Raw genomic sequence first — 25,792 nt, 5'->3', positions numbered from 1 at the left:
GCCTTAAATCAGCCTTGAGAGTGTGTGCGTTAGATACAGTGAAGACAGCGCGTTAGTTTAGAACTCTTCTAATTATTCTTTTTTTAATTGTAGAGAGTGTGTTAACTTGAGCAATGATAACCTACCAGCAATGTAAATGATTTTTTAAATATATTAGAATGAGTACATTACAATATAAATTTATTAGAAAAAGTACATTATTATTTATGGGCTTAAAAACAAGATGCAAACAATCAGAATATTGTACCTGGTGGGGAGTGCACAATGTAAACATGAAACATATGCCATTACCTATATTGTACTGTGGTACAGTTCTGGAGGCCCTTCATAATGCAGAGGTCAACTGCCTGCTCTGCCAATAGTAAGAAATGGCACTATAGTAAGCAGTGTTTAATAAACAGCTGTTTTTCTAAATTCTGCTGAGGTGAAATTCAGTGCAGTCATGTATCGTGATATGTATCGTATCGTGGCATCTGTATCGTGATATGTATCGTATCATGACTTTGCTGGTGATACACAGCCCTAGTATCGACGAGGACATGAAAGGTTCAGTAGACTTTTTGCTTTTATGCCATGGTCTGTCTGAATACTCGACTGCCTCCACTGCACGTCGGGTGGTTCTTCGCCTCCACGTCGTGCATTCAAATTGTTTAATGCACAGCTAGCTGTTGATTATCCCTTACTAAATAAATGGTTATTGTCATGGTGTAAAGAACAGAAACTGCTCTTTGTTAATAATTGGAATATTTTCTGGGAGCGTCCTAGGCTTTTTCGCGCTGATGGCCTGCACCCCAGCAGAGTCGGAGCAGAACTCCTATCGGACATCTCCAGGACGCTACGCTCCATATGACTAGTGTCAAATCTCAAATAACTGCCATGATGACTTTTGCTCTACCCGCTTTAATGATACTTGCGCTGTACAATCTATAAAGACTGTATAACTATAGCTGATCTATAACTTATCACTGCATCTAAACCAACAACATGCCTGTTAGATCCTGTACCCACTAAATTACTAAAAGAGTTGTTACCTGTAGCAGAAGAACCACTTCTCAATATTATTAACTCGTCGTTGTCTTTAGGTCACGTCCCAAAACCATTCAAGCTGGCGGTTATTAAGCCTCTTATTAAGAAACCACAACTAGATCCTAGTGAACTGGCAAATTACAGACCCATTTCAAATATTCCTTTTATGTCTAAAATTTTTGAAAAAGTTGTCTGCTCAATTGTGGTCCTTCCTGCAAAAAAATTATCTCTATGAAGAATTTCATCAAATGCACATTATTATTCTTTAGCTTGGGTTAAACTAATCAATTTTGCTTGGTTGGAACAGCAGCTACGCTAATTATGTCTCTATTTGTTTCTCTGTTTTTGCCACGGGATTGACATCTATAACAACATATAACTAGGATTTACACACGCTTCAGTCTGGATCCAGAACGCCTGAGAAGAGATGATGCCAACCCCTCAGAGGACCTCAGATGATGCCAACCCTGAAACAACATACAGAACTACCAAATTTTGCTATAAGTTTGATTGCATCATATAATAATTGCTGTTAATAGTGTTCATCGTCTGTTTGATTACGTCTTTAATTGATTTTTCTGTACATTTCTGCCATATGTACATTGACTGACAGTCACCACTGATAAGCTACCACTAAATATTGTAGAAACTTCATTTGCTGTAAAGTTGCTTTGCAACGATTTGTATCGTGAAAAGTGCTATACAAATAAACTTGAATTGAATTGAATTGAATTGAATGATATGACGAACTAAACGTTTTAATCACGCCGGTGTGATTGTATTAAATATAGAAAATATGAAATGGCTATTTTTTTGTCTTTTGGAAGCTGCATTCAAAATCCAATTGGCTCAAAAATCTGAGGGGGCACGTGAATGGGCATGACGCCTCTGAATACAGCAGCACCGCATCCAGTGGGTTCAACTGGACAGGATAACAAAAACATTAAAATGCAACGACACTTAAATCGTCATCGCATCTCGTGCGCCACTGATAAGGCTGCCTCCTTAACGCACACCTAAAATGTGGATTTTTATTTTAAATTCGACGAATATTCGAAATTCAAACATTTTTTGGACAGCCCTACAGTACACTCACATCACATTTTACTTGATGTTTGCACCACATGAGTCATTAAACTGAAGCTTGTTTAGAAATAAATAAAAAAAGAGTAAAAAGAGTTTTTCTTCCTTTTATACTGTACATCACTGACCCTCTTACTGAACTTTTTCTTAGCTGAGGGACTCATTGAAAGAAACCACTGGACACCATCCAAACAAAACTCTCTGTATACTGGCACTAGCAAGCCCTGTGATCCTAAAAACCCAGTTTGCACCCCTCAGAGTATGAACATGTACCTCTATGTCATGAAGATGTTAAACATTGCTTTACATAGAACAATTTGTCAGCTGCATCACACCACTTGTGCTTGAGGCCACACAATGCACTTGACACTAACAGCGGTTTAGAGGACAACACTTAGCAGAAATACAATTTTATTTTAAGGTTACATAAGGGTAACTAGCTAGTGTTTTTCTGCCCAACTGATTTAACCCACGCAACACTGTTGTTTCTACTGAGAGAAGATGAGGGGATTATGGAGTGAAAATCTGCCATGACAACTCAGTTTCTAATCTATAGTGCTGTTTATTTTCCCATCATCCACTAAGCCCCAATGTATGTGTGGGTATGGTGATCATGCCAAGTACAGCAACACTTCTGTGTCATACTACACACATCACGCACGGCAGCTAATTAATGCCGAGTGGAGTGATGCTGATTGCTTTCGGTTGGACTAATGCCACATTATTCTGGCTCTCCACACTGCTCAAATGCCAGTCTTGATATTTACAGAGAGTCAGTGTTATGGAAATGAGTGCTGTTACACTGATCTATCAATATGGCAAAATGTCTTTCGTAGTCATGGGTGATTGATATTAGGAAATCTAGTTTAATATCCATTTACTGTGGCATTGAGTCTGATATTTATGAAGGTGATGTGGGTGAAGGGTTTTATTGATTTATTACACTCTCGCAGACAAGCGAGCACACACATATGGACCTACACTTTAAATAAATAACATGCATTGCGAGTCCACTGATCTCACAGAAATTACATTCTGTTTTTCAGTCTCTGACACGCGTGTGATTCTGTAAGTTATTTTACAGAGAAGTGAAGGAGGCTGCCACAAGTGGAGGGATACGCTTCTGCCTTGTAGAAGAAGAGGCAAATGGAAGGAACCGAGAAAGAAAAGGGAAAGACAGATTGAGAGAAGGATGCCAAATAATAATAAAGTCTGAGAAAGAAGCCAACTTTTAGTTTGGTATCCATTTTACAAATGCCTGGACTGCAGCACAACAGATTGTTTTCAGAAAATATCCTCTGAAGCTGAAGCAGATTCATCTTTTGGACGCAATGAATCATTAACAACAACGTTTAAGCCCAGAGAAACTTAAAAGAGCTCAAGACGGGCAACAGCCATTACTTCACAGCCAGCACCAAACGTTTTAAAAATGTTCAGCAGAGCAAATAACTAGTGCTGTGAAGTATTGGTGCAATCCAATATGAACTACAGCAAAAAATGAAGACAGAGCTAGCGTAACACCTCTCCACAGGCTATGCAACATTAACCTGTAAACGAGTGCTTAATAGCCTGGGTTATCATGAATATGAGTGCCTGCGCGTATATGTGCAAAAGTACTGCATGACTCAGCAAGCAGGATCTCATAATGATTAAGGACTATCAATATATCCTCATTTACACTGAATATCATTTCAGATTTCAACAGTAAACATAAAGATTTTGTACAAAGACTACGCACAACCACTTCTTATTTGTGTAACTATATTAGTGGGACAGCCAATACACTACCGTAACATTACAAACAAAAACATGAGACATGTATTAAAAAGCATTTGTGTGAAAAAAGTAAGTCAAATAGACCATATAAAAATGAAAAGAATTGACTTTTTTTTGTTTACCTCTAATGTATAAGAAGGTGATTGACTGCGTAGTGGTCATTCACAGTCTATTATAAACAATAATTATGAAAAGATAAATCAAACAATAATGCATGTGATAGATAGATATACAGAATAGATGATAGACAGACAGACAGACAGACAGACAGATAGATAGATAGATAGATAGATAGATAGATGGATAGCTTCAGCATATAGAATGTGTTTAAATACTGAATATTGAAATCAACATAAATTACTGGTCACAACCCATTTTAAATCCATAATATGATGCATTTCCAAGCGAAGCAGGATATTTACCAATAAAATGTAAACTTAGAAAACTTAATTTCTAGCAAGAATTTACTAGATGTGGATTTAACAAATATGAGCTTGTTAAAACAGTTCCCTAGTATAAGTATTAAACTATTGTTTAAAATTATCCGATAGTCTGTGCAGACTAAGTGACATCAGAAAAGGAAAGGAAAGCAAGCTAGGGAAAGTTATTACATTTTGATAATGAAATGTGGTGAAAATTGTGAAGACTGTCTTAATAACAAGTACCAATGAATTGTTCATAACAAGACCAGGAACGTACATTAACAAAGTAAATATGTTTTAGAATTAAAAGATTTGCATCACCTCTGTTGAACTATATGATAAAATCATTAAAGGGGTCATATGATGCTATTTTAAAGATCATTATTTTGTGTATTTGGTGTAACAGAATATGTTGACATGCTTTAATGTTCAAAAAACACATTATTTTTCAAATACTGTACATTATTGTAGGTCCTCTATGCCCCGCCTCTCTCAAACACGTCGTTTTCAACAAAGCCCCCTCCTTTGACAAGCGCAGTCTGCTCTGATTGGCCAGCTGACCCAGTGCATTGTGATTGGCCAAACACCACAAGCACATGTCGGAAATGTAATGCCCCTTGCCATAATTGCAGCTTCAGCTTTCAAAGTAAATATCAAGACATGTGATGTGACCCTGTTCCCCTCACACACACACACACACACACGACACGTTACTCTGCGCTGTGCAAAACTCCACATTTTAACAGTCAATAGCAAATACTTAAACTAATAACAAAACATACTTACAGTCACTGATTCAGAAACGCCAGATTGTCATAGCAAAGTCGGAATGGACCCTTTTTTTCTTTTTTCTTTTTTTTTTTTAGAACTATTTGGGCGGCATTATGCTAATATTTCCACATAGTGACGTAGATATGTGGGGGCGTGTTAGAACGAGGCGTTTTAGGTAGGCGTGGTTGACTCTTAACTTTTATAAAGAATATCTCTTTGGATTTGAGACTTTAGTCTTTGCAACTTTACAGATCTTCTTTATGCACCAAGAGCTTGTAACGCTCCAAAAAGAAAGGAAAACTTGAAATCGCATCATATGACCCCTTTAAGACTATTACTATTAAGATCTTTTTTTTTTTTTTACTTAAAGGCAGAGCAGTTTGCCTGTAATTTAATGTCATTATATAACTCGTTATCAGTAGTGCATCTACTACAAGCTGTGAGAGGATCCCTACTGAAAAGGGATACTTTACATAGTGTGCAGAGTTTATAGAGGTGACAGCATTAATGGCTGATAAATGCCAGTTGTCGGTTACTTTTTCATCAACTTACACAACCATTTTTCCTGTAACAAGCCCACAAGGCACTAGATTGACATGACACAGAAGGCACTTACGATAATCTAATATCGAGTGTGCATATTTTACATAAGTAGCCTACACGTTGGCCAAGTAATCGTGTTGTGAGAGATGAGCAGGCCGAGGGAGGCCATAGTTATCTCCCTGTAGCTGTGCTTAAGAGTATGTCTTATTAATGACAAAATATCGGTTTACTAGAGATTAAATGGTAATTATCGTGTCTACAAAAAATGGTAACAGCTATTATGACATCAGAGAATGAAGCTCGGAACACTTAATGAACAATGAGGATTTTTGGATTCCAAGGGAACACAGCACAGTTAGTCGTCTCTTTGACAATAAGCCCCTTGTTGCTAAGCAATTCAATACATTGTTGACATATTATTATAAAACGAGAAAACATGAGGGTTGAAATCGCATGCATGCTGAGATCACGTGGAACACCTGTTCCTAGCCATAACAGACAACTAGTAGGTACACGCAGATGTGTAAACACCTGGATGCTGCGTAAAACTGAGAGTGTATGATGACAACATGATTGCTGTGTGACTGAGCAAATTCTTAACACAGAAATCGCTTACCTGGGATCCGTAAAGCACTGCGCATGCTTAGTGGTCATCGTGCACTCCAAAAGGACGAGAATTCACTGTGCATGAAGTCCACCAAGTTCATGTTCCCTTCCGTGCTGTACATTTCCGCCAGCATTTTTATAAAGGGATGCATTGTCATTTGGTAAAGGGATGAGGACAAATAGTTGCATGAAGCATTCCCTTGAAATATACTCCCATGACAGCAACTTGAAAACTGTGGCCAAACTGATCCTTCAAGCCATGGTGTCGTTGACTCTGTTGTACAAGGTGTTTACTTTGTGAGACAATGCGAACCGGTTATTTTGGCCTCGGTATGCCATAATGTGACTGTGATGCTTAGAAAGAATGAATCCTCGCATCGCGTGATGGATGAATTATGGTGTTTGTTTCAAATATTGTGCTAATGAACAAAAACTAACATGACGGATTTGTTTTCCAATACTCACAAAAGGGACTGACTATAAATGACTTTTCAGTCACTGTGGACAATGCACAAAGAACTACACAGGGTGTGCAACAAGGGGTTTTACCAGAGTGTAGAACATACTGAATACTGCTATGCGGACACATGTTTGCCATAATGGGATTTAAGATAACATTGCATTAAGTTACGCAGCATGCTGCTTTCCAATTAATCATAATAATTCAAATACGTTAAAATAATTCATTACTATTAGCTGAATTGGTTTTCATCAGAGAAGATTGCAGCGTATGTTTGCTAGTATTTCGAATTAATTAATAACGCAACTCATAGTATGATTGCTGAGTCGTTTTTCAATGTCCTCCCTCTCTACCTCAGTGTTACTTGTTACTTTCCTCCGCATTAAACTGGGAGACTATAACATAATTGATGATAGTGCAAACGATTTAAACGTTATTGCATAATAGCATTAGATAAGAAGAACTCGCCTCTTTTCCCTACAATTACTGACAAATGTAACTCATAAAGTGCTTATGCAAGTTCTTTTTGTTGCCTTCATTAATGAACCGGGAGTCGTGGGCAGATAGAGACACCTCTCCACGTCACGTAAAGCTGGTGGTTTTTGCGTTGCCTGTCACGTGATTACAGGGTATGTTTCACTACAAAAGTAGCCACATTGCAAAAATGTTTCAGCTCAGGTCCAGAACTTGATGAGAGCGAGTGTGTGTGTGTGTGTGTGTGTGTGTGTGTGTGTGTGTGTGTGTGAGCGTCTCGTTGTGTTTGCGCACGCGCGTACTGTGTATATGTCTTCAAGTTGTGCATGTGTGCTGTTAACTGATCCATTTGTGCAGTCATCTTTATGAAAACCTCCTGAGGAGGTTACCGTTCGTCCATAATCATACATCTGTCTGTAGAGTTTGTGATTGTGAACTGTTTTTTCCGCCTAAGTCAGTACCGTTCCCTCTGCTCGGGCTTTGCGTGTCAGCCCCGCACAGAGATTCTGTTACGCCCTCCTCCATCTCCATGTACTCTGCCGCCTTGTCCCCCAAAGACGACCCTGATGGGGACCCTTTGAATTTTCTCAGGAAATCCGGAAAGTACGGACAGCCCGGCGGAGGCTGTTCCACAACGGGCGCCTGGTCCTCGTTATCAGTCTCCCGGTGGTAGAAGTAGTTGAAGTTGGACACGATGACAGGAACTGGAAGCGCAATGGTCAGGACACCAGCGATGGCGCACAACGAGCCCACGATTTTGCCCCCGACCGTGATGGGCTTCATGTCCCCGTAACCCACCGTGGTCATGGTCACTACAGCCCACCAGAACGCGTCTGGGATGCTGGTGAACTGAGACGAGGGCTCGTCTGCCTCCGCGAAGTACACCGCGCTGGAGAACAGGATGACGCCGATGACGAGGAAGAAGATGAGCAGCGCCAGCTCTCGCATGCTCGCGCGCAAAGTGTGCCCCAGGATCTGGAGACCTTTCGAGTGCCGAGACAGTTTGAAGATCCTGAACACGCGGACGAGTCGTATTATCCTCAGGATCGCGAAACTCATCGCCTGTTGCCCGTTGCCTTGCTGCTGGGCGAGGTCTGTGCCGAGAGTTATGAAGTAAGGCAAAATAGAGACGATGTCTATGGAGTTCATCGCGTTTTTAAAGAAATCAGCTTTACTGGGGCTCGCGAAGAAGCGCACGATGATCTCAAACGAGAACCAAATGATGCACACCGTCTCAACGATGAAAAAGGGGTCGTTGAACGGCGTAAATCCATTGTCCGCCTGCGTGGAGTTTTTACCTGGGCTGAGGAATTCTTTGTCGTCCCTGAATTCTGGCAATGTTTCCAAACAAAAGATGACGATGGATATGACGATGACCAGCACTGACACGACCGCGATCCCTCTGGCTGGACTTGAACTCTCCGGATACTCGAACAGCAGCCAGATCTGGCGTTTGAACTCGTCCTCGGGCAGCGGCTTCTCCTCCTCCTTCACGAAGCCCTCATCCTCGCGAAACTTGAGCATCGCCTCTTCCCCGAGTTCATAGAACTTGACCTCCTCGGAAAAGATGTCAAACGGCACGTTGGCGGGTCTCTTCAAGCGCCCCCCGGACTGATAGAAGTACAGAATGGCGTCGAAGCTCGGTCGATTCCTGTCGAAGAAGTATTCGTTACGCAGAGGGTCGAAGTACCTGATTCGCTTCTCAGGGTCCCCCAGGAGAGTGTCTGGGAACTGCGCGAGAGTCTTCAGCTGGGTCTCAAACTTCAAGCCCGACACGTTGATGACAACTCTCTCGCAGCAGACATACTCGTGGTAAACATTTTCGTACCCTGACTGAGGACGCCTGTCCGTTAACGAAACCGTCTCCTCTTCATCATCCATGTTATAGACAAAACTCGATCTCTTGCTTCCCCTGTCCTCCTCTTCCTCCTCGCCCTCCGCCTCGTCCTCCTCAATCATGATGTCCTCCTCGGATCCTAGGAGCGCCAACTCTGATTGGCGTAGATCCCCGCCGAGTGCCGCGCGGTTCCGTCTCCAGCGCGCGACGCCTCGTTGCTTTTTTCGCTCTCGGAGAAGTTGCTGTGGCGGCTCGTGGTGTTGCTGCTGCTGCTGCTGCTGTTGCTGTTGCGGCTGTTGGGAGGAGGAGGAGGAGGAGGAGGAGGGGCGCGAGGCGGTCCCGGCGCTACTGTTGTTGGCATTCGTTGAAGAGGCGGTGCGACTCTGATGCGGATGGTTGTGGGGATGGCCGCTGGACCCACCTCCCTCTCCGACCGTTCCGGCTTCGGCTGCCGCCGCCGCCGACGCCGCTGCGCGAGACTGCCGCTCCCGCTCGCGCTCTCTCTCCCTGGCGCGAGCCTGGGCATATCCATAGGGCAGGTGGGTGTTGCAGCCCCCGCTGTCCGCGCCCACCATAGCAAACTCCATCTTCTCAAACTACGAAGCGTTCAGAATGATGGAAAACGCGCTGAAGAACGAGGTTGCGTTAAAGACGGCCTCAGCAAGTTCATAAATGCACTTGACTGGCACTGTAGGTCCGCTGCCTTCGGAATTGCTTTAGGCTCTTTCGGTGCACGTTTACTTATTGTAATTGGACTTTACAACTGTGGCGAAGCGATGCGCTTCTGGTGACATCATCATCATCATCATAATCATCATCATTATGAGAAAACGGTGTCCAACCGTTCTAGAATCCATGTGCGCGGCGCGCGCCTGCGTTATCCAAAAGGAAACTGAATGCAGGAGGAGAGCTCCGTTATCTGAGGTGATCGGTAGAGACTTTATTCGCCTATGAAATCACTGGTTCCCATCTTCACTGTGAGGGAGGGGTGGGGTGTAGGTTTGTTTCGTCCTCTGCCCCTTCGGTGGCTATGAATGAATCACTGAATCCGCTTGACACCAGCAACAGCTGCAAAGAAAAGAAAAACGTGTTGTAGAATGCAAACTGCTCATCGTAATGTAGCCCAAGCAGACTGGGATGGATAGCCTACACCAACATGAGCAGAACATTTTGAAAAAGTAATCAGTAACAAAGGCATAAGTCACTAATCCTGCGCTACATATTGATAATAATATTAATAACAATACTACTGTGGCACATCCTTATTGTAACAGGCCAGCCAAGCAAGGAAACAGGAAACAGCGCGTGATATTACTGATCCAAAATCCCTTGACAATTAATTATAAACAGTCGTCTCACGCAGTTTATCAGCCCTCTCATGCACTCCACGTTCCATTATTCGAGCCACTGACGTAGGAAATGATATGAGGATGTCTTCTCAGCTTCCACCCTCAATATAACAAGCTAGAGATGGCTGAGGATGTAGATCCCAGGTTTGTCCAAATTTCCCTCTCGCTCAGATATTCCTCGACGTAACCAAACGCAGAAAATGACACCTAAACAGTCAGGTGCGATCGCATTCGAGGGATGACAGTTTTGGCCACGGCTCGCCGTCGGGTCTTTATTCAACAGGATCTCTCATCACCTGCCCATCACCCCCTCCCCAAAAAAACATGCACCGCTGTATTAAGCCTGGACTCGCACTCACCAAAAGCAGGTGCTGCTACCGAGAGCATGCTGCGTGGCTCCATAAATCACACGAGCGGCGTCAGAATCGAGATGTATCAAAGTTTTAGGATGCCATGTGTAATAGCCTTAGGTAAGTATGCGCAGCGCGCATCTGTCTGCCGCTCAGTCTCGCCCGTTGACCATTGTGCTCGTGTTATTGGGGAGCTGCGCTCCGCCGCGAGAGGCACGTTTGCGCAGCGCGGAAAGACCTCGATCGCCCCCACGTGGTCGTGGCAGGCGCGCACCGGTGTGCTGCCTGCAGTTCTCAAACTTCGACAGCCCCTTATGCATCTGTTGACATCCAGTTCATCGCAACTGCCTACCCGAGGGACTGCTGCAGAGCACGAGCTGCACACACTAAGCAGCCCTGTGTGTGGCTCTGTCAAAAAGCCACATACACTTTCTGTCACGGCCTGTTTGTGTATAGTCATCGTTTGGAAAAAGTTAAGAATGTAAACACAACATAAAAAAGATGAATGTGATTGTGTCTTGAGAGCGCTGCACTTCACTCTTCCATGCTCCATTAAACAAGCAAGCGTTTATACAACGAGCATAAATAAAAGATTCACCTCCTTTAGCTTAGCATAGAGGGTTCGAAACTGGGGCCCGGGACCTCGAAGAGAAGAAAAGTGGGTGCTACAGTAGGATCCGCTGAAAACTTGAGGAGAAAAAGAAAGATTTTACAACATTTATCTTTAAGATGTCAAAGTTTAAATGTTGATGTAATTAAATTAAATATGAAAGACATTTATCAGAATTTGCAATAATTACTGTTCTTTCTAAACACAAGGAAGCACAAGATTCATCACAGTTTTCAATTTATTTTGTTGTAAAATAGAACCTAGCTTACACATTTATTATGTTATAAAAGAAGCTGTCATCTTATTGGAATAAGTTGTATCATATTTTCCAAATAATATTTTATATCAGTTTAGTTTGGCTTTAGAACAAAAGTAATATAGGGGCAATTTATTTAATTTTGTCTATAATATGATAATATGTGAGTTTCTTGGCATTAGCAATCAGTCATACAGACTATAGTGGCACTGTAAAAACAAAAAAAAGTCTACTAAATAAACTCAAAACGATGTTTGTTTAAAAATTATGTTTCAAAAAAACTCATATGATGTTTGTATGAAAGCAAAATGCAAATGATTACTCCCACTACGCCACCTGCCTGTTTCTCCTGGCACTCTATTTTACAACAGAGAGCTTTAGAAAACCAGTTTCGTCAGCAGCACTGTGTTTAAGCCACGAATGCTTTATATTTATCACCTGGAAAACAAATATTGTATTTCGCAAGACAGAGAAACGCTCAACAAAACTCATGTCTCACATACTCTGCTGTAGAAGGGGAAATGTGTGTGTGCTATCAGAATGATTGTGCTGTTTGATCCAGCTCATTAGTTATGCAGCAGACATTGTGTTTGCTCTTGTTAAAACAGTTTGCATTGACCAACCTTTGCTCTCTTGACAAATTGACTTCTTGCTGTTTTATTATTCAAATACCCCACCTTAGTAGCTTGTTTTGGACTTGGCTTAAGTTTTTTCTATGCGTGTCTATTCTGTCTATTCTCTATAGCTGGCACTATACAGAATAAAAGGGGGCAGTATTTCACAAGACAACATTTAGTCATTGTGGGCAAGCACACAGGATGGCTGCTTTATAGGTATAGGGAGTAAATATTCTGACTGTAGTGTGAAGGTTGTGGGTGTGCGACTGGATAATGGCTTATAGTTATTAGAATAATGGTGCTGACTGCATTGTAGGCCAGGAATGGGGTCCTGAATATGACTGTGCAGCAATGAGAAGTACATTGAGACATGAGTAAATGTGAGAATTACTTGATATATAGAGTCAGACAGAAGCATTTTGGATGCACTGATGGGAGTGAAAAGGCAGATTTTCTCTACATTAAAAAGCCTTATTCGGATAGGGCACTTGTCACAGCATGATAAATGAAGGTCAGTGGGTCATCTTGGACAATTTCCAAGATTTGGACACATCAGGAGGCAATGACTGTACAACCTTCAAAAGCGATGGAAAGAGACTGGGGGCGGCTGAAAGAAAAAAGAGCTTCGTTTTGTCAAGGTTGAGCTGGAGATGAAAAGCCGTAGAGCCAGACTGAGATCTGTTAAAGAAAATGAACAGAATCAAAATGAAAATCCAGGGCACTGTATAACTTTAAAACAGATAATGGTCAAGGCAATAATGGCTAGGCGTGCTGCTAAATGGAATGAATGCTAGAATAGCTATTTTACAGAGGACCGTTTCGAAGATTATATACTGTATATAAAATGTTCAGAAGTTTGGGGTCAGTAAGATTTTTATGTTTGAAACAAGTCTTTATGCAAACCGCTAGATATATCTTTTGACATTTGTATTTGAAAATTAAATGGAGATTGAAATGCTCACGAGCTTTGAAAAGAGTAATGGGTGATTTCATGCATTCAATTGGTGAAGGATGCATTAAACAGATCAAAAGCGACAGTAAACATTTTGAATTTTAAGGGGGTTTTTATATTTTTAAATTTACATATAGTCATTTAGCAGACGCTTTTATCCAAAGCGACTTACAAATGAGGACAATGGAAGCAGTCAAAATCAACAAAAGAGCAATGATATCATTTTTAATTTATGAGATTTCAGTTTCAAATAAATGCTGCTGTTGATGGCAAAGCAGCAGCCATCACTCCAGTCTTCAGTGTCACATGATTCTTCAGAAATTATTTTAATATGCTGATTTGGTGCTCAGTTGCTAATAATGATTTTTATTGTCATCAAAACTGAAAAAAAAGAGTTTTGCCACATAATATTCTTGTGAAAATCATAATACATGTTTTTCAGGATTATTTAAAAGAATAATAATAGAAATTGTAAAAGAACAGCTTTCATTTGAAACAGAGATTTCTTAAATTAAAAAGTATATTAAAAATATAAAATTCTAAATGTCTTTGATCTGTCACGTTTGATCAATTTATTGCATCACATTATCCATTACACTTTTTAAAGCCCATGAGCATCTCAATCCCAATATCATTTTCAAATATCAATAGATAGATCTAGTGGTAAAAAATAAAAACATCACCTCCATCTGTTATGAGAGACTGTTTCAAAAGTTAGCCAGGTAAAAACTGAACAGATGCTGTGGAGACTAAAAACTGATTGATTTTTGTGAAATATTCTTTAAAATATTCTGCAGAAATTAATTGCTGAAGCAACCATGTGTTGATCTCTTAGAGACGACAAGCTGTTGTTCCAGTGATTTTCAATCCATGAATTGTGCTGCAGAACACTGACCTTGAAAAGCAGAACATCAGTGGTGGCCTTTACATTGATCCTCTTCTGTCTAAGCCTCTTTCAGACTGAATGCCATGGCCACAGGGCTTTTGGGGATTTGTGCCACCTCCACAAAATCAAATGCAGTAGTATGATAAGACATGGCTGCTCTCAACTAGATGTGGGCATCACGTCTGACAGGAGGGTATAAGTGTCCACGTGAACTGAGGTGAAAGGATTTTCTCAGCGGAACTCCAGCAGGTAGGACTGACATTAACTTTATATTAGTATTTTAGCAATTATATTTATATTAGCATGAACTGTATATTAGCAATTTGACTTCAGTTTCAATGTGTTTGATAGTTGCTTTTCCCAAACCAAATTTAAATGTATTCATCTTAGTTGCTCAACTAATAATAATTTAGCCAACTTTTTGTTTATGTGCAGGCTATGTGAGCTGGTTTAGTGTGGTCTGGGTTAGACTGTACTTTCAATAGTGATTTTCTTAAAAAAAAAAAAGTAAGCAATAAAGCCCAAGATATATACAAAATGCAATGCTAATAATTTACCCACTGCAGTACCTGTATTTGATTAGCTGCACACCTTCGCATTGATTCCCAGATGAGGATGCGCTTCGTTGTTATGGTGATGCTGTTGCCAGCGCTAATGAGGGCAGGATCAGAATGCAGGTCCAGCTGTCGGCTCACCAATATCTCCATTACCTTGGAAAGTGAGGAATGTGGCAGCTGCATCACAACTGACACCACTGCCTGTGCCGGGCTTTGCAAAACACAGGTATAGGATGAAGTAATATTCTTGTAACCTTTCTTTTTAATGGATTTGTGCCCATTTGACATATATGTGAATTTGTATATATGAATTTTCAGCTGCTATTACTCCAGTCTTCGGTGTCACATGATCCTTCAAAAAATCATTCTAATATGCTAATTTGGTCTTTGGTGTTGTTATTATAAATGCTAAAAACTCTTTTTTGTTGCATAATATTTTTGTGAATTCAGGATTCTTTGATGAATAAAAAATTCAAAACAACAGTATTTCTTTCAAATAGACATGTATTTATAACATAAATGTATTTTCTGTCACTGATCAACTGAATGCATCCTTGCTGGATAAAAGTAGGCTATTCTTTGTTTGTTGTTTGTTTTTTACTTAAATCTTACCCCAAACCTTTGAATAGCAGTGTCACGCTTTCCACAAAAACATTAAATGGCACAAATGTTTTCAACATCGAAGTGTTTCTTGTGCACCAAATCAGCAAATTAGAATGATTTCTGAAGGATCATGTGACACTAAACACTGGAGTTCTTTTCAATTGTAATAATATTACACAATATTACTGTATTTTCTATTAAATAAATGTAGCCTTACTAAGCATAAGAGACTTTTTAACAACATTAAATGATCTAATACCGTATGTCTGTTTAATATATGTCTCTCTCTCTCTCTATAGTATACAGGTGCATCTCAATAAATTAGAATGTCGTGGAAAAAACTACTTCAGTCTGTGTGCATTGAATTTATTTAATACACGAGTTTCGAAATTTGAGTTGAATTACTGAAATAAATGAACTTTTCCACGACATTCTAATTTATTGAGATGCACCTGTATATTCTTCCTCTTGCTCCAGATAAAAGGGAACTAAAATGCATTGTTTTGTTTTTTTGGCAGGAAAGTGTTTACCGTAGCCCACTGATGCTGTTCTACCAGAACACCTGTAACTTCAGAGAATGGACCCATGAGACCTATGAGTTTAAAGGCTGCCCTGCCAGGGCTGACTCCGTTTTCACTTACCCAGTGGCCCTCAGCTGTGAATGCAGCAAGTGTAACTCTGACATCACAGACTGTGGAGTTCTCAGCCAGCAGACACTCAGCTGCAATGCACATTAGACAAGGAAACCAAACACCGCTCTGCAACCATTTGAAAGCCTTTTGTACAATTCTGAATATTTCATAATACCATGTAAACTGCATAATGGAATAAAACAAATATAAAACAATCTCATATTAGTTGCAAGCATCAATAAATATAACATACTGCAAGAGCCCATTAAAGGCTAAATATAATAAATTTTTAAATCAGTATAAAAGATGCTTTGGCTCAAAGCTCCTGACAGGTCATCTGTGAGGTGCTGCTTCTTCCTGTTGTGTTTCTGGAATCTTTTGTGGGCTCTGGTGTCAATAATCTCAGTCAGGCACAAACTGCACCATTAAAACAGCTCTCACATAGCATAAACAGAACTCATTTCCTGTGATAAACCATCTGTTCCCAAGCGCTTACACACACACAGACACGTTCATTTTGCTTGTGAAATTGGTGCGTTTTTACCAGAGCTTATAATTGTCCTTATGAGACCAACTGTAAACATTTCTCTCTGTGAGGATGCTCTCTCTGATACGCTGAGCAAACTCACTGAAACCATACTACATTTACATAATCAAATTAGTAATGAATCAACATGAATATCAAAGAGTTTTCGGGAAAAGGGGTAATGTCTTACATATAAATAGAAATGGGTTAGGGCACATCACAAAGAGCTTTTAATACACGTGTATGGTAATAAAAGGAGCAGATGATAAAAACGAGACACTACATCATAACAGATGCTCTTTAAGGTGTCATCTAAACGAGAGCATGCATGACTTACAGCTGCCCAGCAGTTAAAACTTACAAGGTTAATGAGAATCAAATCATCTGTGCACATATGTGTGTGTAATTTTCTAATATTGGCACACTGCAAACACTTCAATATTTTAAGGATTACTCCAAATTTCATTTGACTAAATGATTTAAAACTGGTAGAAATTCCCTACTATAGCTCAAGGCTATAAAAGGTTTATGGCAATAAAAGGTTTACTCTCACCTTACATTGCAAGTATTGTCATATTTAAACAACTGTATCAATGCTTCATCTTTAAAATTGCACTGCCAGTTATTTGCACTGGAAAAATCTTCACCCAGGCAGTTTTCCCTAGATAAACAGCCTGTCTAGATGGGAATGTTTTGAAAATCATCCAAATCTGCCTCATTTGAGCACTTTTGCAATACATCAAGTCAACTTTCTTGCCGTTTGTACATTCTTATTTTTGTGCAGCTACAAGACAAACTGGGCCTATGACAGATTGTTCTTCATCTTGACGTTTCTGGCTCCTAGCATTGCAACACGAGGTGGACCTCCCTGAATGTGCAGGCCGAGACAAACGGGCCAATTAGAAAAACATCTAATAGATGATATCTCCAAACAAATACTAAAGTGCCCTGCAGTAAACCAACAGGTTTCTGGAAATCATCATAGTCGGTTTACCGAGTAAACCAAAGAGCTAAAAATGTGTTTGTTTTTTGTTTTACTTAAAAGACAAATTAAATAATAATAAAATAAAACAAGTGGCTACATATTATGCTTGGTATTTTAAATAAGATGTAATGTAGATAGAGTGATTCAGATAAAAGATACATTTTCCCAAATGTTCACGGCATTTGAAATTAGGTTAAAAGATCATATTTGTAAAACCTTTGAATAAGCACTGTGCACTCTGCTTATTATTGTTAGATTTTATTTTTGTAAGTGTAAAAACAAATTTCAAGGGGGAGAAACAGCTACAGCATTACAACATAACTAAAGAAGTGGAAATCCTGGAAAGATTACAGAAATGAACACAGCTGTGATAGCAGCAAAAACATAAGACAACATTCTTTATTAAACTTTTACATTTAAAAAATAAACAATATAGCAAATGAAGCAAGTACTTCTGCAATATCCATATAGCAAGTCTTTTTTGCTCAGAAGCAGACGTAGTGCCGTCTTCTTGGTCTTCCAACAAGTTAGCTAATTTGCAAACTTGTTGCGAATGATCTCTCCTCCCTCTACCTCCACCTGCTCATACAACCATTTCCGGTCACATCGGCACTCCACACCGCACTTCCGCGATCCGCACTCGGGACATGGGTAAAAGCAACCCATGCAGTCTACATCCAGACAGTCACACAGATCCCTTCCACATGAGATCAACAGACCTTTGCTGTCATACACTTTACTCTTGAGAGACATGGTCTGTCTGCAGGGACAAGAAAGATGGCAAAAAATGGGGGAAGTTCATCCAAACGTTTTTTTTCTCCAATGCTTAAGACACCATATAAAACACTTTGAATACAACTGGAATTCAATTAACTGAAACCGTGATTTGTATGCTAATCTTTATTATGGCTGAGGTGATGTGTTCATGAGTTTGAGAATCTAGACAAGACATGTACCTGTCACCCAATGAGACCTTCCCTGCACGTCTACGGTCATTCACACCTCTGCTCTGCAATAAAGAAACAAAAATGTCTGATTGACAAAAGAAAAAGTAGTCAGCTGAACTATAGCTGATCCTTTTTAAATGGCACCAATTATTTTAGAAAGCAATGCTTTGACACCTTGTGGCCAACCACATTTCAGATTTGCTCAAAAAATACACAATTCTTACTTTTTGGCACTTTGCAGACACTTTCTATGGAAGTTTGTTTCTGATACACAATAAAAAAACAAACTAGGTAATTGTGACTTTTCCCCCCTTGCAATTCTGAGTTTATATATGACTTTTTTCCTCAATTGCAAGATATACAACTTAAACTTTTGACAAGAAAAGTCTGAATTGTGAGATAAGTCAAATTACCTTTATTATATATTTTTTTTATTTTGTGGCGGAAAAAAAAAAAGAATTGTGAAAAGTAAACGCAGAAAGTCTGAAGAGCAAGAATTGTTAAAAAATGAAAACTTAATTGAAACTTCTATACTTTTTAATAATGAAACTGTTATTCAGAATTCCATTTTCTTAATCATTTTAAAAATGCCAAACTCATATAACTTAAGGCCTTAAGTAATGACAAGAAAGGTTTAGTCTAGTCTTACATTGCAACTGTAATAATTAAAAAAAAAAATACCATGAATATTATGCATCTGTGAGCTTTGGCCAGGCACTGAAAAAAAAAAAAAAAAAAAAGAGATTCATGCAGGCTGTTTTCCATAGACAAACTGCCTGTCTAGAATGTTTTGAAAATCATCAAATCTGCCTCTCTTGTTTTTTTTTTGCAATACATTATCCAGGCTTCAACTTTCATGCTGTTGTACTAGGGTGAACATACGTGCCATTTTCCCAGGACGCGTCCTGGCCAGGATTTCTATATTGCCTAAAATGTCTAGGTTTTGGCTTTGTTTGCGTGTGCAGACCGATCGGTGTGACATCAAAGTACCATACAGATGGTTATGCTTTCGAAATGCTCTCGAGGTACTTTGATGTCAAACACTGATCAGTCTGAGCCGCACTGCTTTTAAGTCGAACACACCTAATATGTACGCGTAATTGCATCGCTTTGACCGTAGATCCCACCTTCTCACACGCCATGATTGGTCCATTATGTACAATGCTTGCATGTTATTGGTCAAACTACTTTTCGATCATTACCTTCAGCAAGCATGAAAACAAAGCCAAAACAAATCCTGGCCAGGACAAGTCCTGGGAAAATGGCACGTATGGTCACCCTATGTTGTACACGCTATTGCTGTATTGTGAAATCAACATATCTACACAGACTTGTATCTTTGACACACCTTGTGGCCAAACAACTTTTAAGATTTGCTCAATTCACATACAGCAAATCTGAAAATGAGATTTTTTTTCTCCATGAGATTAAACAAAAAAAGTGTGAGATGTGTTAATGACTTCCAGAGAAGCTAAAAACAGACTAAAGAAAGTGTTAGTAATTGCACATTCATTCAGCAGTGCATGTGTTACCTTCAGGCTAGAGTCTCTTATAGGCTGTCTTCTGTCTTTTGTAATTAGTTTGGCTCTGTCTTTATCAGAAAGTGAACCAAACCGACTGGAATCATTTGCATCCTTTGCCACTAAACCTCCTCTGTTTTTCCGTAACTCAATCTGTAAGCAATACATAAACACCATGAATAAAACAATGAGTGGGATTGCATTGCTGAAGCAGTTACATTGATGGTTTTGAACTGGATAACACGAATAACTCTACTAAGTGCAAAGACACACCTTTGAGCCATCTCCTCCAGAGTTTGCGAAAATAGTCGGCACGGCATCCTCTCTGAGAAACAGTTTTCCGTTATAGTCACGGAAGCAGTCAGGCTGGAAATGCTCCGAGCACAAACAGGAGTTCTGAGTGGGAACAAAGTTCTTTCTCCCAAGGTTTCGTACCCATTGCTCGGCTAGCTGAGGCTTGCTGATTGGAAACCTGAACAGAGACAAAGAAAAGGTGGCTGCAACTCCATTGGTTACTGTTACTTCCAATACAGTTTATCTAGGCATGCATATTGTATTCTGAAATCAGCAACCTGTGCAAATCACCTAGATTTAAAAAGCGGACGTATCATAATCAGCTGTTACAAGTCCTTTTTTTTCTTTTAGTGGCAACATAATACAAGCAAGTTAATTATGTTATGATATTAAGTATAATATCCATATCTGCTGCCATTAGACTATACATATTAAAAGTGAAAAGAGGAGCACAGACAAACACGACGCGCCACAATAACCAAGAAGGGTAAATATTGTGTTGCCTCAAGAAAGAAAGTAGTATTTCAGGTATTTTACATTTACGACAAGTTATGTTAACTATGAAACTTCTATCTGGATGTACAGCATCTTACAGCAACTCGTGCACATGTAAACAGTGAAGCTTAACACAAAGCTTAAGCGCGTCAAAAAATCATGTTATGTTCGTTACCTGTAGAATCTGATCTCTGACCCTTTGGCAAACCGGTTTGAGCAATCAATAGCGGAACAGGAGATCGGCATGGTGCTGTATTCGTGTTAAAACTCTAAAAAAATCTGTTATTGTTCCACACGAACTACAATCATTTTCACAAGCAGCACCGCGGGAGCATCAAAACGCGGAGTTCGTTAACTGCGCATGCGCTGTTATTTGTTTGGCGGCCACTGAACAGCCACACAGCGAGATCCATTTATTTTCATCGGAGATCACGTAACGTATTTTGCTTATGAGGAGATAAGCCATTGCTTCAATATTTGATAGTCAAAACAACACTTTTTTTAAAAAGCACTTGCTTCAAAAATAAGCTAATGAAAAAATAAAAAAGACGTAAACTTTTAACTTTTATTTTGAAATAAGTCGTAACCGGAAGTTTAACAAACAGTTCCCTCAGTGTTTATAGCAGCCACATGGATCTGGAAGAGTAGTGGAAGGTAAAAGGAGGTTCTGAATGGATCACTTCGAGAAGGATTTAGTTGATGCGCTTAAAGACATTGTCGAGGCTGGAAACTGGCAGTGTGTGGGAGACAAATCAAAATTTAAGTCACCATGCACGAAGTAAGCGCCTGTCATTGTATAAGTGCACACATAAATATATGATGCTCTTGAACTGTTACAAGAAGATATTCTGTAAAACAGTTTTGTGAAAAGGAGGATTTTAACAAGTGTAAATTGATTTATTTTAAAAATGGAATTAGACAACGAATGTTAAAAATGCATCTGTTATGAATGTTATACTAAAGCATCATTTACAATGGGGAAAAATGTCTTAAATTAGAGAAATGCAGTGGGGTCCAAAAGTGAGACCACTTGCATGTATTAAAGAATGAACATATGTACAGTAGATATTTGTATTTTCACTAAGAAAATTAATGTCAGTATAATATTTCTTCGTATATACACATTTTCTGAAAATATATATAAAAAATAATAATATTTTTAAGGTTTTACTCTGATGATGGAGAGCATATAGTCCTGGTGCATACAAAGAATGATCAATTCTGGGCTATGGATTCATCTTGCCCACACGAAGGTTAGTTGTAACTCTAGTCAGATACAAAGAATTCTTGTGCATTATGTAGGCAAGGCATGTGACTATTCTTAGATGGACCAGTTTTGGGTTTAGATTCAGTTTGTCATCCGACCGTCGCAACTACTTAACTGTTAAGTTTTTATGCTTTCATATGGTTACTTTTTAATTATAATTTATTTTGTGCCCTCCCATACAAAACAGTGTTATGCAAAACTTTGTATAGTTGTGTCTTTATTCCATTATCACCATCTTGGCCTTATTCTGACTTCCCTCACAAGCCTTGTTTGCGCAGAGAGTTTTGAGGCTGATGATACACGGGACAACTTTTTTGGACCAATGCTGCTTGGCCACTTTCCCATTGAGAATGGGTAACAAATTTTTATCTGGATATTTTAGATCAGACGTGGGCCCTGTGTCTCACCTGGTTGCCCATTGATGGCAACATTGCCCAAAGTATCATTTGATCTGTTGCTCTGCCTGAGAGAAAACTCTTTCTAGATGGTTTGATGTAACTTCCACTTCCTAGGTGAAACATTAGTGATACATTAGACATTTGCTTGGATATTGTTTTATATTTGCTTTATCTCTAATTGAATATATTTATCCTGATTTTTAAATACATGTAAGTTTAAAAACATTTTCTGACAAAACAGTGATGTAAGTTAATTATGGGTCTTTGTGAAAATATCGCATAACTGTAATACAGTAAAATGAAAGAATTGTTTTAATATCTGAATATAATGATCCATTGCTTAACAGGAGGCCCACTTGAGCAGGGTGATATTGAGGATCTGGGCAATGGGAAACTGGCACTGATTTGCCCATGGCATTACTTTGATTTCAGCCTTGAAACTGGTTCCTCTTCCACTGGACTGCAGGCAAGTTGTTATGATGGTCCAGGTTAAAGGAATAGTTCAGTTCACCCAAAAAATAAAATTCTGTCATTTACTCATCCTGTATTTTCATTACTGGGTGAACTACCTTTAACGTACAGTGATCAAACTGCTAGCATTCTTGATGTGTCTCATATTATTATCACCAGAACCAAGTGTATGATGTCCGTGTACTGGATGGAAAAGTGTATATAAATACCCAGAGCACACTGTCCCTTTGTCCCATCCCAGCGACAAAAATAACCCACCAAGGTGAGCAATGACAGAATACAAAAATATGAATTGTATGACATGTTATGGTACACAATGCATGCTTGTGCTGTATTCTTTGCAGATAGTTTGCCTGTGGAAATAACTTCCTCAGAAAACACACTTTGCATGTGGGCCACCAAAATCCTTCACACCGCAGACCCACAGGAAAAGGTTTGGAAATATCCTTTAACATGTAGTGATTGACTAAACAATATCATTCACCACATCTCAGTTTTATCAGACACTTTCTGATTGCGCAAAATAAATCGTAGTACGACTTCTGCTTGTTTGTTTTTCTGTATGGTGTAGGTTTCATTGACCAAGATAGTGCAAGAGAACTGGGACAGCGGGAAAATAACAGAGACTGGGGAGGCCAGCCCTCCCGCGCAGCCTAACAGAAAAGACAGTTTGACTGTCGTGGAGCCTGGAAAAATCAAACGGGGCAAGGGTGGCACACTGGTAAACTTTGTTTCACTTAGACACTAGTTTAAGCTAAAGAGTAATTAGGTCAAAATAAAAATGGTTTCTGTTTCAACAGGCGAGTAGGATTGCTTTACTGCACTCTCTTGCTAATATAGAGCAGTGGGCAATAGACCTGTCCTGGGATGTGATAGCAAGATTCTCCACATTTAGATTGAGCAATGGTGAGCCATTGCCTCGCCAGTTCTTTGATGACTTTGTCAAAGTAGCAGGAGATGAAGCCAAGGTTTGTATACATGTTTACACCTTTTATTTATTTAGGCTAAATGCTAACTAAGTAACTTTGATTCATTTTCATCTGCAGCATTATCAGTTACTAGAGCAAAGGATTATGGCGCTTGGCAGCTTCTTTGGTGCTTTACCAGTACACAACGGTCAGTGTTTTCATGTGTTTGTCTTTTTAGGTGATGTTAGAGATTCAATATGAGTCTTTTTTCTTTTCAAAAAGGTTTGTGGCAATCGGCAACAGATACGTCTCATGACCTTTTGGCGAGGCTAGCTATAGTGCACATGGTCCACGAGGCCAGGTAAAACACGTCTCATGTCTGTCAGATTCTGTTATTTTCATGTATGTATCTGAAATTGTATTTGTGCATGGTTTTTACACAGAGGTTTGGATGTGTACCCTCAGACTCTGTCCCGCTTCGCTACTCAGGGAGACACAGGCTCAGTGAAGGTGTTGGAGGTGATTTATGCTGATGAGATCACACATGTGGCTGCAGGGCTGAGATGGTTCACATACATCTGCTCAAAAGAAGGACGGGTAAGAGATCTAACAACACAGGTTTTTTTTTTTTTTGACTATGTAACAGTACAATTAAAATGGTGTTTAAAATTTCACTGTAAATGACTGTGAAAGTGAAGTATTTCATCATAAAATCATGTTTTATTTTTTAAAACATGCCTTTGCTACTGCAAATAGGCTTGAAATGCTTAGATAGTAGTCTGTTTCCTAACAAGAAAGCTGTTTTTCCCCCCTCAATATATTTCAGGATTCCTTAAAAACATTCCATGAATTGGTGAAGTTGCATTTCAAAGGGTTTTTGAAGCCTCCATTCAACACAGAGGGAAGGAGGACAGCAGGGATGACAGAAGAGGTATACATACCATTGTTGAATCCCTGCAGAATTATTCTATTTTTGTTTTTGTTTTGTTTTTGTTATTTGTCTGACTGCGTAACTTAAACCAAATGATAATCTGGTTTATCATGATCAACCTCTTTACCTACAGTGGTATGTTCCTCTTGTCAAGCCCTCCAGCAGCTTGCAGAAGACCTCCTGATTGGATTTATTTTTATTCAAAAAGAGGAAACCTGTTTTGCATTCTGTAAAAAGGACTTTTAATGTAGAGTGTGCTTGCTTGCATGGTCGTCAGATGAACCCTAAGGGTAAAGAAATCACAGAATGGATCTGTGAATCCAGGAATATTTGCATTCATTTTTTTCCCCACAATAACCACAATTTAATGTTTTCTTTCATTCTTGTGTAAGAAATGAAATGTAATCAATTAACTTTAGTTTTATGATATTTTATTTAAATATATTAAAAGACAAATAAACATTCTTAAACGTCGTTTCAGCAGTTCAGTGGTCTTGCTGACAGGGGGCGCTCAGAGGTTGTTTTGCTTTCAGCTGAGGTGTTCTGTGTAAGGGATGCGGTTTACACTGCTGCTGAGAAGTTGGATTTTCACTAATGGTTTTTCGAGTAGGTTTTCATATTTAGTTTGAGGGTATTATATCATCATTTAAACTGTTTTAAACTTAATCCAAATGCAGAAAAGCATGCACATCCAAAAATAACAGATATGGCACATTAATTTGTAGGAATTTGTAATAGAATTCAACATTTTTAATAGAAAAACATGAAATCGGATTAAGTTTAAAACTAAATTGGCATACTGTTGATCCTAAAGGATATCTGATGAAGGTGTGTGGCCTGAAATTTCATGTGTTTGGTGAGAATTCCATTAAAATTCCTTTGGGAACAACAGTATGCTGACTTGGTTTTAAATTCAATCCAAGGCCTTAAGAGTTCTGTATCAAATGGATAATTAATTATCACTCCACCTGGCCATAGATCCATCAGTTTAAATATGTTCTCAGCATAGAGTTGAACATTTTTGTCAATCCTTGCAAAAAAAGGTCATTTGAAATATTTTTTATGTGTTGGGTCTGTTCTGTTCACTAAGATTTCCCCACTGCTCTTAGGTTCTGATTCTTGTTATTTTTAAGGTTATATTTAAACTATTGCAATGAGCCATTACACTGCTGAGAAATTACCCGGAAATATGATACAGCCTTTTGAACAAATGGTTTACAGCAAACTCACTTTTTCTATT

The 25,792-nt window shown here is 39.2% G+C and overlaps 4 protein-coding genes across 6 annotated transcripts in view; 2 read left to right on the top strand and 2 right to left on the bottom strand.

Moving 5' to 3' along the window:
* LOC107663977 (potassium voltage-gated channel subfamily A member 1-like) overlaps nucleotides 1-9,823 on the bottom strand; it is a 39,353-nt gene extending 29,530 nt beyond the window's left edge. For both annotated transcript variants that reach the window (XM_016454418.1, XM_016454420.1), the window contains exon 1: nucleotides 6,238-9,823. In XM_016454418.1, the coding sequence (XP_016309904.1) occupies nucleotides 7,564-9,585 (2,022 nt within the window). In that variant the 5' untranslated portion in view covers nucleotides 9,586-9,823 and the 3' untranslated portion in view covers nucleotides 6,238-7,563. The remainder of the gene's footprint in view (nucleotides 1-6,237) is intronic.
* A 4,396-nt stretch (nucleotides 9,824-14,219) lies between these two features.
* Nucleotides 14,220-15,915, top strand: LOC107663948 (gonadotropin subunit beta-1). The gene is made up of 3 exons (XM_016454359.1): nucleotides 14,220-14,267; nucleotides 14,628-14,801; nucleotides 15,697-15,915. Exons 2-3 carry the CDS (start codon nucleotides 14,628-14,630, stop codon nucleotides 15,913-15,915), a joined length of 393 nt encoding a protein of 130 aa, XP_016309845.1. The 5' UTR covers nucleotides 14,220-14,267.
* A 1,651-nt stretch (nucleotides 15,916-17,566) lies between these two features.
* Nucleotides 17,567-20,968, bottom strand: LOC107663944 (ARL14 effector protein-like). The gene is made up of 5 exons (XM_016454356.1): nucleotides 20,753-20,968; nucleotides 20,062-20,260; nucleotides 19,801-19,941; nucleotides 18,278-18,330; nucleotides 17,567-18,081 (listed from the first exon to the last, which is right to left on the bottom strand). Exons 1-5 carry the CDS (start codon nucleotides 20,821-20,823, stop codon nucleotides 17,853-17,855), a joined length of 693 nt encoding a protein of 230 aa, XP_016309842.1. The 5' UTR covers nucleotides 20,824-20,968; the 3' UTR covers nucleotides 17,567-17,852.
* A 211-nt stretch (nucleotides 20,969-21,179) lies between these two features.
* On the top strand, nucleotides 21,180-24,963 carry LOC107663965 (uncharacterized protein HI_0077-like). 2 transcript variants are annotated; one of them, XM_016454397.1, is made up of 12 exons: nucleotides 21,180-21,355; nucleotides 21,742-21,830; nucleotides 22,590-22,708; nucleotides 22,873-22,975; nucleotides 23,058-23,146; nucleotides 23,285-23,434; nucleotides 23,514-23,681; nucleotides 23,760-23,829; nucleotides 23,904-23,982; nucleotides 24,065-24,218; nucleotides 24,448-24,552; nucleotides 24,686-24,963. In XM_016454397.1, the coding sequence occupies exons 1-12, from the start codon at nucleotides 21,249-21,251 to the stop codon at nucleotides 24,734-24,736; spliced, it is 1,284 nt and encodes a 427-aa protein (XP_016309883.1). In that variant the 5' UTR covers nucleotides 21,180-21,248; the 3' UTR covers nucleotides 24,737-24,963. The 2 variants fall into 2 exon arrangements, with proteins under 2 accessions (XP_016309883.1, XP_016309882.1); XM_016454396.1 differs by having other exon boundaries at nucleotides 24,448-24,725.
* The last annotated feature ends 829 nt before the right edge of the window (nucleotides 24,964-25,792 follow it).

The sequence above is a fragment of the Sinocyclocheilus anshuiensis genome, unplaced genomic scaffold (genome assembly GCF_001515605.1).
Source record: "Sinocyclocheilus anshuiensis isolate Anshui unplaced genomic scaffold, SAMN03320099.WGS_v1.1 scaffold2129, whole genome shotgun sequence".
In the NCBI taxonomy this organism is placed as follows: domain Eukaryota; kingdom Metazoa; phylum Chordata; class Actinopteri; order Cypriniformes; family Cyprinidae; genus Sinocyclocheilus; species Sinocyclocheilus anshuiensis.
Note: the sequence above shows the minus strand (reverse complement) of the source record. Positions and strands in the feature narration are given on the sequence as shown.

What these genes read in the sequence shown, in the direction of transcription:
- LOC107663948 (XM_016454359.1), top strand. Translation starts at nt 14,628, where the DNA reads ATGAGGATGCGCTTCGTTGTTATGGTGATGCTGTTGCCAGCGCTAATG. An exon ending in CCGGGCTTTGCAAAACACAG is followed by an intron (nt 14,802 to 15,696) that starts GTATAGGATGAA and finishes TTTTTTTGGCAG; the next exon opens with GAAAGTGTTTACCGTAGCCC.
- LOC107663944 (XM_016454356.1), bottom strand. Translation starts at nt 20,823, where the DNA reads ATGCCGATCTCCTGTTCCGCTATTGATTGCTCAAACCGGTTTGCCAAA. An exon ending in TCAGAGATCAGATTCTACAG is followed by an intron (nt 20,261 to 20,752) that starts GTAACGAACATA and finishes GTCTCTGTTCAG; the next exon opens with GTTTCCAATCAGCAAGCCTC. An exon ending in CTGGAGGAGATGGCTCAAAG is followed by an intron (nt 19,942 to 20,061) that starts GTGTGTCTTTGC and finishes TATTGCTTACAG; the next exon opens with ATTGAGTTACGGAAAAACAG.
- LOC107663965 (XM_016454396.1), top strand. Translation starts at nt 21,249, where the DNA reads ATGGATCACTTCGAGAAGGATTTAGTTGATGCGCTTAAAGACATTGTC. An exon ending in TTCATCTTGCCCACACGAAG is followed by an intron (nt 21,831 to 22,589) that starts GTTAGTTGTAAC and finishes ATTGCTTAACAG; the next exon opens with GAGGCCCACTTGAGCAGGGT. An exon ending in TGCTTTACCAGTACACAACG is followed by an intron (nt 23,830 to 23,903) that starts GTCAGTGTTTTC and finishes CTTTTCAAAAAG; the next exon opens with GTTTGTGGCAATCGGCAACA.